The sequence below is a fragment of the Gobio gobio genome, assembly GCF_949357685.1.
Source record: "Gobio gobio genome assembly, chromosome: 22".
Classification (NCBI taxonomy): Eukaryota; Metazoa; Chordata; class Actinopteri; order Cypriniformes; family Gobionidae; genus Gobio; species Gobio gobio.
In genome coordinates, this window is record NC_137118.1 from 27,627,144 (window position 1) to 27,640,039 (window position 12,896).

At 39.4% G+C, this 12,896-nt stretch overlaps 1 protein-coding gene across 2 annotated transcripts; it reads left to right on the forward strand.

Annotated features, from left to right (window-relative positions):
* Positions 1-1,066: 1,066 nt before the first annotated feature.
* On the forward strand, positions 1,067-12,428 carry tex15 (testis expressed 15, meiosis and synapsis associated). Of its 2 annotated transcripts, XM_079805347.1 has the most exons (10): positions 1,067-1,170; positions 1,623-1,796; positions 2,116-2,260; positions 2,411-2,576; positions 3,015-3,249; positions 3,349-3,492; positions 3,584-3,746; positions 3,938-8,985; positions 11,339-11,385; positions 11,462-12,428. In XM_079805347.1, the coding sequence occupies exons 3-10, from the start codon at positions 2,140-2,142 to the stop codon at positions 12,105-12,107; spliced, it is 6,570 nt and encodes a 2,189-aa protein (XP_079661473.1). In that variant the 5' UTR covers positions 1,067-1,170; positions 1,623-1,796; positions 2,116-2,139; the 3' UTR covers positions 12,108-12,428. The 2 variants fall into 2 exon arrangements, with proteins under 2 accessions (XP_079661473.1, XP_079661474.1); XM_079805348.1 differs by lacking the exon at positions 1,623-1,796 and having other exon boundaries at positions 1,076-1,170.
* Positions 12,429-12,896: the final 468 nt, after the last annotated feature.

Below are 12,896 nucleotides of genomic sequence, written 5' to 3' on the forward strand. Positions count from 1 at the left end.
AAACACTTTTGCTAATATTGAGGGACAAGTGTGGTGGTATGGGTAGGTTTAAGGGTAGGGTTAGGTGTAAAGGATGGGTCAACAGTGTAATTATAAATGTAATTACAGAAATTAATTACAGATGTAATTACATGCAGGTATTTTTAAAAATGTAAGTACAATGTAAAAACATGTATGTAAACAATAAGTGCATTGTATCAAATTATTAATTCACATGTTATTACGTAGTAGTTAAGGCCTAATATAAAGTGGGTCCACTCTATTTGGTGAGTGTGTTCAGCATACGTGTCAGGAAGCAATATCCCTCTGACTCACTATCATTTGAGCTCAAGGGATGAGCCATGGTCACCGATAGCTGCCTGATCTGGCCTTTTCTGTCAGAAATACTGGTTATATTTAATCACATAATTGCAGTAGGTAACTGTTTTCATCTGTTTTAGAGCTGCATTCATAGGATGTGTAAGTATTTTAAGAACTTTGTCAGAGATTCGAATCATTCTCAAGAAGAAAAACCCACAAAAAAGGAAGCACAGAAAACGGCGGGTGTGATGATGGGCGTAAACGCTGTAAATAGAAGCTTCTCTTTCTGAGAACGATGGTCAGTTGGTGCATACCGTTAAGTAGAAAAAACATTTCCTCTCTTGCATAAAGGATCCAAAGTGTGTATGAGAAATGCACATATGTTGGAAATATAAATACTGCAAAAGAGAGAGATGAAACAACCATAGATTCAAGTGTCATCTATAATCTTTATACAGTGTAAAAGCAAGGCACAGGAATATATTGGCTAATGGCCAGTATTTTCCCCTATGAAGCTCTGCCTGTGGTGACCCCTGACCCATATCAAGAGTAAAGTCTTAAATAGTATAATCCTAAAATTCAAAGGTATTCTCATAGTAAAATGAACTAAACATTCTCATCTCTTGTGTATGTGGGTGATATTTTCTCAAAGCTCACTGGTGGTTGGACTAAAGAAGAACCCGTGGTGTTAGTGCTAACAGTACTAGGTAATTTCCTGTGCCTTTGCTGCTCAGCGTTTGAGGTCAAGCGATTTCCTTTTTGGTATGTCTCACTTGATGTTCCTCAAACTGAAGTGACAAACTTCGCACAGTTCCCTGCTAAGACATTTTCGATCATGTCATACATGTTCAACTGCCATTTTACATGATGGTAAGTACCCAAAACTTTGATCTTACATGGCGAAATGATATATTTCATCAGCGTATTGATGCATATCAGTTTGTTTTCTCAGTTATGGTGTAGACATGTGAGTTTTCTTGGCATTAAACATTTCACATATTCATATCGGTGTTTTCACATACAGTGTCATGAAAATAACCGAGATGTAGTTTAATGCTACTAATAATACAGCTTTAGCCAAATCAGCATTCTCTAGAAGCCATGTGATTGTCATTGCATAATAGCAACGTTCCCTAAACCATTATGTTAGTACTGACCACGTCTAAAGGCTGCTTTTGCATGTAAAAGCTTAAATACTTGTGTCTATGTTTGCATTTCATTGGTTTATTTTACCATGCTGTTAGTTAAGTTTTGCTGTGGCAGCGTTATTATTTTCCAAGATGCATTTCTTTTTCTCAGTTGTTGCATTTCTCATTTCTCAGGGTTGTTGTTGAAATGAAACCTCAATGATGTTTTATGGTTGTACAGTCACATGGTAAATAGAACAAACAGAGAGCTGACCAGGTTTAACAACACGTAAGCAAAGTTCACGTTTGTGAGCAGTGCATTACAACATAATCTGGACAACAGGGAAGCTCTCGCTGCCATGACATTTGGTGAGATTTAGTTTTAACTCTAACCATTATTCTACATAAAGGCAGTTCTTAGTATGGTAATGCTGACCTTCAGATCTTTAAATGGGTAAATGATTACAGGGTGGTGATAAGTGTGGTTTAGTGCAGGTTTACGGAACATGGGCTTAAACACAATTGTTATACAAATGCACCAATGATCCTGAATCCATATGCATTTAGTTATCTACCAACATCTGTTTGTGTGACAGCTTATTATAGTGTTATGGGAATATTGCTGAGAAAATAGTCTTCAGACAAAATCTAGACTCTCAGATTAACTAAGGTATATTATCTTTTTTAGGGTGAGGATCAGTTGTAAACAAGTATGGAGAGAAGACAGCGTGAGGAGACGGTAGAGGGCTCTAGATCACAGCAGTCAGCATTAACAGCAACCCTGGCACTGAAGAACTTCACCATACCCAGGAAGAAACGGACCTCTGGAGAAGGTTTTACTAGGTTTTCACAAAATCCATAGCAGCAGAAACATATTTCAGATGGCATGAAAACTGTGTGATGATGATACTGTCATAATCCAGAGTTAATGTTAAATTCCTCAGCTGTTTTTAATAAGTGCTGTTTGACTTCTCTTCGGTTAGTCCTTCTGGAACATTGTTCAGAGGAGAGCCGTGATTACAGTCTCATTCAAACAAAACTCAGAGATTCCAACCTGGACACGAGGAAGGACCGAGCAAACGCATGGATCTGGAGAGATTTTTGTTTGGTGCACAATGAAGAGCTCCTTAAAAAGTTCTCTGAAAAAAGGTAATTACATAAAAATGCAGCATACAATAACATCCTCAGTGATTCTGCTGTTACTTACTGTAGCTGTACATTTCAATTCACATTCATTTGTATAGCACTTTTCACAATACTTATCATTTCAAAGCAGCTTTACATAAAATGCTTGTCTCTACATAACACTTTAAAGTGTCCATTAAGTGTTATCAGAGGTGGCTGTTTCCAAGTAATGCATTTCAGAAATGTGCATATACTAATCACACAGTAGTATTAATTTATGCAGAAACAATGAGTTCATTGAAGTAATTATTACAAGTTGTGAACATATTACAATAAATAGAACATTTAGCATTTGTGCATGTTGATTCACCAATGCTTAATTTTCTATATATTGTAGGCCTATACATTTAAAAAAGTGAATCCACATTAAATTAATGTTGCTTATCTGTTGACTGACTACAGGTCAGAGATGCGTGCCAAAGGAAGACATGGGAGAGAAATGGAGGAACGTTTCTGTTTTTTATCTGCATCGGATCAAATGGTTGCCCAGATTTATCAGCATGGTCTGCGGGTTGGCAACACAGCCCAGTATGCCTTAGGAAAGCCATCACATGGTGTATATCTGTTTAAGCATGTCGATGTGGCATTAAAGTCAACTACCAGCATATTAAGTGCAAAAAACATTTTTATTTTCAAGGTTTGTTGAATGTTTTTGTACCCTCTACAGTCTGAGCCTTTTGGAATGACACTGACTTATGGAATGACATTATGGCATTTTTGTGCTTTGGGGCTTCAGGTTCTTTATGGAAAGGTGAAAAAAATTGCTCCAAGCTTGGACTGGAACAAAACACAGGATCCCACAGTGAGCTTTGACTGTCACATGTGTAAAGATGCAGTGTCCCATCGAGACACTCTTCACCAGCAAGTACTGGGCTCTGCTGTGAGTTGATTCATCTCAGACTATAGCAAATGATCCAATCAAATGTATATAAAGATCAGCAAGAGTCTTAATAAAACATTTGTTTTTCTAGGTTTTTCTATTCGACTATAATGAAAAGCAGGAGCTCAGTGAAAGACCCAGGCAGTGTTTGCCATATGCCGTAGTTTCATTCATTCCTGCCAGCAGTGCCATTCTGACTGTACCTGCAAACCCACCACTCTCTCCTTCAACGCTACCCATTGGCCAAGTACATGGTGAGATAGAGCACACCTCTTTATTAACACATCAAATACATGCCCAGCATAATTATCATGTCAAGTCATGTATAGCACTTTTCATAATACATATTTTCAGATGGCTTTGTAGAAATGTATGTCTCATGATTATGCCTCTATTTATTTAATCAACAAAATGCGTTTTATTCTACCACTTGAAAATGCAATAGATCGTTTTATGGCGTGTACTGTGGCAGAGAGAAGACGAAAAGGAAAGACAGCCACTGTTACATTCAAACATTTTGGCATGCCGGGCTGCTTTGAGACAGATTATACACCTCAGAATCCAGCTCCATTTCAAAAGACTGATATGCAAAACACTCAATTACTGAAGCCAAAACAGCAGCGGACTCCGGCCAGTGAGGACTCTGAATCTTCCAGCATTTCAGTGCCAGTTATGGATCACTCTGCTCTCTCCCAAAGCTTGCTGGGAAAGAAAGCATTTACACATGGAAGAAATGACAGTAAATGGGATACAATACCTCAAAGTCCATTCAACAAAATTTCCACCATAGTGTATTCTTCACGCTTGGTTAGGGATCCGCGTGTGTCTAGACAAGAAGCAAACCAACAGACCAACTGCTCAGAGGCTGAGGCAGCAAACACCGGCTTAGCATGTGATAATAAAAACAGCCAACTAGCCTGTCAAAACCAAGAGGACAATTATGGATTTGCTGCCAATAAGTCTGATTCAAAAGAGCCATCAAACATGGACCAGAAGGAAGCTCAAAGAGATGATGTTTGTTCCCTAAAATCCTCAATGATTGATCAATGTGTGCCTATCCCAGCATTGCCCTCGATGAAGTTATTCAAAATGAAATTCCAGAAATATGCTGCATACTTTAGAATGAATGAGGAAGAGAGACATCAAACAATATGGTTACAAGAAAACATGTCACCACAACAAAAGCAAGAACTAGCTGACCGTATACATTTCTATGAGGTTTATTATGAGAGGTATAAAAATGGACTACTCTTTCAAAAAATCAGTGAGACAAAGGAGACCTCCAGTCTGTCTCAAAGAGAGCCCAAAGAAAATCCTGTTTTACAGACAAAAGACACATACGAACAGAATCTGTCCAAACTGTGCCAAGCACAACAACATGATGCTGCAAGTTTTTCAGATGACAATGATTTTGTTAACAGGGATAAATGGAGCACAACACACATTCATGAGACCAAACATCTCGATCATCCAGAACCCAGCACAGTAATGTTGACAGAAAAGGGACAGGATCACCTGCTACCAGAGACTCATCAGGAGGATGTGGATCATCCCAATAGATGTCTGATTCAGTTTCCAGATCAACTATTAGAGCAGTCCTTGGTGCTGGGTTCACTGAATCTCAACCTCACAGATAAAAAAGCTGATACACAAAGTGTTCAGTTTAATCTCAAGCACCCGAGTCCTTTAACTTCTCCCTCTAATGAAGCTACGCTTAATTACAGCATGGCATGTGAGTGTGAGTGTGAGCTCTCCAGAAGTGCAGGAGAGGGCGTGCAGAAGAATGAATCCGCTCCAGGTGTAAACTTGGATGAATGGCCCAGCACTGAATCATCCCTTGTGCATGCAAACAACACCATTGTCATGGATATTGCAACCTGTGTCGAAGTCTCTAGCTATGGGACATCAGACAACTGTAATCTTAGTCCTGCCATGGCAGTAAAGCAAAAGCAGAATGGGAAAAGTTGCAGCAGTGTTCAAGAGATAAAATGCTGTGAACACTCTGAAATATCTCCAGAGCTTGATATGGAAACAGTACAGCTGGACTACAGTGCTCACAGGGAATTGTACAAAAGACTTCAACTTGATCAACTATTACCAAGCAAAAATCAAAAGCATGTTTTCTCGTCAAGGGCTTACATTACACCCAGAGTTATGGGCAGACCTGCAGACACCATTTCCAAGCCAAAAAATCAAAGCAAAGATCTACACACAAGATGCTCAGAAGATCTCCATCTCATAGTCACTCTAAAAGCCAACAAAACGTCTGCTTATGAAAGAGAAATGCTTTCTCTCACTGAAAGATTTTCAAAAATCAAAGGCCTTCAAAAGAAATTGAGTGGAAGAAACAACAAAGTGATTCAAACCCCAGGGACCCAAATGTGCAGCAGTGAAGGACACAAAAAAACTGCAACCTGTAATGTTGAACTAATACGTCTACTAGCTCAGAGGTTTAGTAAATCTAAAATATATGTGAAAAGCAAGAGGTTGAGCAGACCACGCAGTCTCAAAAAACAGCACACAGGTCACTACTCTCGGAAGAGAAGCAAATGTGTCAAAAAGACAAATTTTTTGAAAGCAAAGAAGAATCTTGGCAGAAGAATTGTGTCAGCTAAGACTGTCAATGAGATGGTAAACAGCAAGGCAACATCAGACTCTTCAAACAGTCTGTCATATTCATCTGAAAAAGATCAAGAACCAGACTCTAATTTACGTGTAATGTCTCACACATCTGATGCTGGCGATGACCGACAGTGGTTACACATTCAGAGTTTTCAGGAAGCTAATGCTTTTAGAAGTACACTCCAAGATCAATGTTGTCCAACCGTGTCTGTTATCAGCAAACATCTGACACAACCCATACGTTTCAACACTATTCCTGAGGCCAAAGAGGAACCAATAAATCCTACAGAACCATGTTCAGAAGATCTCTGTAAAAGTAATTCAGTCTACACTGAGAAGGCATCAAAAGATTTAACTTCACACCTAATCTCAGTAATGGTGGATGAAGGACAACAAGTTAGGACAACTAAAAACATCTCAATACAAAACAAAACACCATTAATGACAAGCACTAGCAAAGATTATGGAAGTATCACAGAGCGCAAGGAGGAGACTAGATTGAATCCATTAAGCAAGGAGCATTTCACAATGAAAATATCAGTAGATGACAATGTAGATGCTTCTGAGAGCTTGAGTATTCCTGATTATGAGACATCAAAAACAAACAGTGATATGACGGCAAGCCACACAGACATCAGTCACACAACTGAACAGACAAACATGACTCCAGAAGCCAAAGTGATGCATACTATCAATAATACATCTGAGACAGAGACTATCAAATGTGAACAAAATACAAGTTCTCCATATGTACAAGCAAGAGAACACATGCCAGTAAATATCCCAAATATGAACCAATCATGTCTCCAAATTTCTACCAACACATCTAATGGCAGCAGTGTTTGGAGTACTGATACAGAGGTGTTGGAAGATGCAACATCAGATTCAAAGCAGTATGGTCTACAGGCTTTGGAATGTGCATCAAATAATGTAGTAGATCTTACTGTTGATGATCCAGCTTTGATTGGCCCATGTGAGATTCCTTCAGAGCACGTAAACAGCAGCAACACCAATTTGCTTGGTTCTACCAAATCACCAAGTACTCACATAGTCAAAGACAAATGTGATTTATCAAGGCCAGAGCAAAACAAAAAAGATGATGCGAACTCACCAGAAACCCATCTTATTTCCAAACTAAGAGATTATTTGACCAAATTTGAGTCCACTGTCAAGAAACAAGAAGCAGTGAATGAAGATCTGAAAGAAAGACCAGTGGTGTGGATAACACTTGACAGCACGGCACATAAACAGCAGTTGTTTGAAAAAGGCCAGTACTGTATGGTGAATCTTCCCTGCCTGATGCCTCCTGAGAGTGACGCTGTTACAAAAGACAATTCCAGTGAATGCGCCAAAATCCCTGTTCAAACCCGGAAGGTTCCTCGAGGTGAACGTGCTCAAACTGGAGCTGATGTTTGTCTGCTAGTGTCTGTTGAATCTAAGAGAGGCAGACGATCTTCTCACACCAAACACACCAGAAGATCAAGAAGGAGCTCAGTCACTAGTGTCAGCCCTGACAGTACCAGTGCATTAGATACCGTCAAAAATAATACAAGTCCTCATCCCTTGGCCCAGGTGAACGACCCGAAAGCTGGTTCCCCAGAAATCTCCATCAATAACACCTGCGATGCCCAGTTCCAGATGCAAAGTAAGAGCACAACTGTCCAACAAAATCCCTCAGAAAATGTGGATACTTTATGTGAACAAAAGTGTCAAGAGAATCAGTCTTTGAACACAATAGAAATCATTGATGATGGCAATGTAAGCAGTACATTCGCTGACACTGAATACAGCATCAGTGACATTTCAAACACTCTTAAACTTGCTGACGAAACAACCTCGTTAAACGAACTCGGATCTTTGCAGTCTAAATTCAAAAACATGTTGCAGCATTTTATCTCTAGTTTTGAACGAGATCAGAAAGTCCCATTCAACCAGTCTTTCGTTTCAAGGTGTCTTGTATTAGAACAATATTTAGACCATCCACCCACACAAGTAGACCTGAAGTATGAAGCAGTGAACTCTTACTTGGAGTTGCAGATGATGATGGAAGCTTGGCAGTTTGTAGAAAATAAAATGAACTTCATGAAAGGTAAACCTACATTTAGGAGTTTGCTTTGGTATGATCCCTCTCTTTATGGAGAACTCTACAAGGGGGAGGTTGGCTTTCAGCAGCAGTCATCGTTGTTTGCATCTTTTCAAAACCTCTTGGCACAAGAGGGCTACTGCAAACTGCAGGAATACTACAGTGCAGTGTCCTCCTTGCACCAACAGCTCCATGCGGCCCCTGATGCATCTTATTACATGTATCTGAAGAGCAAGCGTGAGCTCCTCGAGGCTGAGGCTGCTCTCAGAAATCCCCGCGATATTAAAAGCTTCTTTTTATCTGTACCAATTGCTGCGATGATAAATTTTGGAGACAATTTGGAAAGACTGGAAAAGGTCCGCAAAGTCATAATGACTTTTGTGGAAACACCATCAGATCAGTTGCCAGGGACATTTGATGTGGGGAAAGCAGAGCATCTGTCCATCGCATGCAGATATCTCCAAGAAAAAGCCCTTTTCTTGAAATCATGCAAAGAAATGATTAGCAAAATATCATGGTTTGGAATCGAGCACCTTCTTTATGATGCCTCTAAGGTTCTCGTGTGGCAAGACATGGGTCATGGTGCACCAAGTGAGGCTCTCAAGACATATAAGAATTCAAACCCGCAGATTATTTTTGGGGTGACAGAGTCAGGTGTTGCTCTCGTGAACAAAGTGGAACAGCCTCCCCCGACCATGAATGGAGCAGAGACGAAACAAAAGAGTGATGCTCCACGGAAACGCAAGAGTTTACAGTTATGGATGTCCACTCAACCCAGTGTTGCACAGGTAAGATTTTGCTCAAAATATATATATGTCAACATGAAATCAAAATGTTTTGAGTGTGAATGAAAGCTTCATGTTATTCCAAAGAAAATCATAATTTGGCTTGGTTATCTTAAAGTAAAATGTAATAACTTTCTCAAAATTACTTTCCCCTTTCCTCATAATGCTAATTTCCTTATAATTTCTTTATAATGCATTATTTTAGCAAACTCTTACTTGGTCTGGCTCCTTACATTAAATAAAACAACCATTTTTCTCGGTCCAATCAGTTCCCAGTGAATAACGTCCTTCCATACATGTTTTTTCTCATTGAATCTTGTTTATAATAGAAATGCATCACAATATGGGTTGCACTTTGACTTTACACTGTTAAAGGTCCCATGGCATGAAATTTTCATTTTATGAGGTTTTTCAACATTAATATGAGTTCCCCTAGCCTGAATATTGTCCCCAAGTGGATAGAAATGTTGATCGGTGTAAACCCGAGTTCTGGCTGTCTTTCTCTGCCTTTGAGAAAATGACAGGCCAGACTAGCCAATCCTGAAGTTTCCTGGTTTGACGTCCAAGCAGGAACGGTTACCTCCCTTTCCTCCGCCCAGAGAATCTGGCACGCCCATGCAAGCGCTCGAGAGATCATTGCTTGTGAACGAGTGAACGCTGGCAGTTTCTCAGTGTTTGGATGTACAAATGAAAACAGAAGTCTTTTTTCAGTTCCTTCTGATCTGTGATCAGTGATTTCTTATGTGTAGCTAATTATTTATTATTCGTGCACACGCAGTGGCTTCTCTCTCTCCCGACAGAACGGTGTTTTCTATCTTGTGAGTCAGGGTTTTTGTACGTCCTCGTCGCGTCTATCTGTTCTAAAATGTGCATACAGTCATTTCTGCTCAACATCAGCAGAGTAACATCTTTAGAGATAAACCTCACACACGCCGAAGCTCGGGCTGCACTGGCCGGTCGGCCTTCAACATCCCCGACCCCCAGTACTGCATCTGGCCCACAGCGGAAGCGCCTTACGCGGTGCGAGATTAAGCAGAAGGGGGGTAACAGTGAGCATATCCGGGCTAGGCAGCTTTCCCCGAATCCCCACAATAAACTGTATTACATTCGATTACTACTGTTGTGTCTTTGTTTGCGCTGTGTACTCAATGCGCGTCACTGACGCTTTTCATATGATAGGAGAACATATCTAAAAATAATGCTATTATCAACACTTACTCGTAACTCGTTCATCTCGACAGCTGTAATGGTACTTTGCATGTGTTACAAAGTTGGTAATAATGATGAAGACGGACTCGGTGTGACTGGGACTCGTGTTTATTCAGAACTCTCAGATACAAACACAATAAACTCTCATAACTCAGTAGTTACTATAAATAACTTTGTTAGCAATCGCTGAGCTCCATCTCTCGTACATTAGTGATGTCCGGTTCCCGAATGATCTTTCTTTTGAACCGGTTCTTTTTAGTGAACCGAATCAGTTCACCAAATCGGACTGAATCGTTCTAAACGGTTCGCGTCTCCAGTCAGCGCTGATCCATAATTTACTAAAGTTACTAACTTTCTGACATGAGTGACAGTCCCTCCGACTAGAAATAGACTAATAACCTGAAGTATATGCTGTACAACAGTCTACAACAGTTCACTGAACTGAGACTGACAGAACTGATGTGAAGTGAACTCCGGTCCATCCGTCTCTCTGGCAGCAGCTCGTGCCTGCTCGTGCCTCGTAGACCTCGTTAAACCACGCCCCCTCCGCTCATTTCAAATGCAAAGATGTCAGCCAATTACAACAGTGGACGTTTTTACTGAAGTCTCACAGCAGACACGCCTCTTGAAACAGGGCATTCAGCCACAGGGCAAACATCAGTATTGAAAAAATGCCTTTTATTTCTAAATTATGACATTTTATGATGTAAAAATCATACTAACAATATAAGTACACCTCAGGAAACATTATAAAATAATAGAAAAATGCCATGCCATGGGACCTTTAAAAATACAAGTAATTTTTGGCATCTGTGGTTCCATAAAGAACCTTCAACTTTCATAGAACCTTTCCATTGAATGTGTGTTGTTCTTTATAGTGAAAAAACGGTTCTTTAGATTTTTAAAATGTTATTCACATTAAGAAAACAAAAATGGTTCTGTTAAGAACTGTTCACTGAAAGGTTCTTTGGGGAATCAAAAATGGTTCTTCTATGGCATCCCTGCGAAAACACACATTTAATTTTAAACCCACCTTTAAGGATGTTAGAGTTGCTTTTTTGGATGATAATTAAATATCTCTAAATTCTATTTTGAAAGAAAAACATTGTGTATCTTTCTAAATGTTTTTATTATTTTTATAATCTAGAGTATAAAGGTTGACAATGAGGTGGCTTACAACATTGCTAAAAGGAGGTAGGAGACCTTTCTAATATAAAGATTTTTTTTAATGCATTAATGTGTGGCTAATAAATGTTTCCAACGTCCTCAGGGCATCTCATCCACCCACAACACAATGTAACATAAATAATGGTGTAAACCCCGTTTTCCAAACAACTCCTGCAACCCTTGAGATCCCGAGGCCTTACTATCTTCCTCACAGAGTGGATCCGGGCCATTGGGGAAATGTTGGAAGCACTGCTGCGCACTGGAACGCGTCTTTACCTTCCACATCTCATGCACACTCTGAAGTAAATCCTCATTTTCTCTCTAAAAGACGAGTGACTTTATCACACTCTGATGAGAGAAGATCTTTAGCAGAAGTACAAAAAGCTCAATGGCCTTCAGTCTCGGCTCCCCAAGCAACTTTACGAAGAGATTCTTGTGTTAAACATCCAGCGTTTGATAGTGTTAAATATCAGCAAAATAACACTGCAGCTCATCGTCCTGTGCTCTCACAAGAACAAGTAAACCAGTTTAGTTTAGCCATGACACAACCTTATAATTTACCAAATTGTCCTTTGAATGCAAATGTGCATCCTGCTCTCTCAGTCCAGGCTTTGACACACGTGCCTATGCCCAGCCGGATTACAGCCATTCATTACCCATACTTCCTTCTGAATGGACAGACATACACCACAGGCTCCACTGCAGCCATTCACCCTGAGACCAGATATTATCCCAACACCATGGGCTAATGAACTACAAGTTACAAGTGAATCACATACATATGTATCTTTGATTTTCGACAACTTTATTTACAGGGAAGCACATCAAGGACGGTTTTTTTTTTCAACTTAAAATAAAATCCCACTGATACATACATGCACTTGGTACTTTTAAGCAAATGTACTTTAATGTGACGTTGATGTATATATAATATAACATTTTCAGGTACATTTATACATTACTGTATATAACAGTGTTATGTTCAAAGTCTTTTGTGGTATTTATTGCAATTTGACATTTATTTTCTACAACAATATAATGTGAATAAAGAAATTATTTGATAATTCTACTAATTTCTGAAATATACTGCTCACTGCATAATATCATAGCTTTAAAACAGATTGTTTGGGACCTGTCTTACACATAAGAACTTGAGGGATTACTACTGCTTTACATTAAGCATTATTATTATTAGACGCAGATATGCATGTGATCTCTAATAGGTTTCCCACTTGCTCGTTGTAAACTGCATGCATTGAATAACTGATTTAAAATGTATAGCCTATAGTGTGGCCTTCATTGAAAAATTGTATGAATGTATTCAATTTCATTTTCTTTCATTGGTAACACTTTACAATATGGTTCATTACATTAACAAAGATTAACTAATGCTGAACAGAGGTGTTGTTCATGGTTAGTTCGCGTTAACTGCATTAACTAATGTTAACTAATACAAAAGTGTTACCTTTTCATTTCTGAGCTGTCCGTGGTCTTCCTGGCCACAGGGGGCAGCATATCGTTCGGTGGAATGCCTTTCT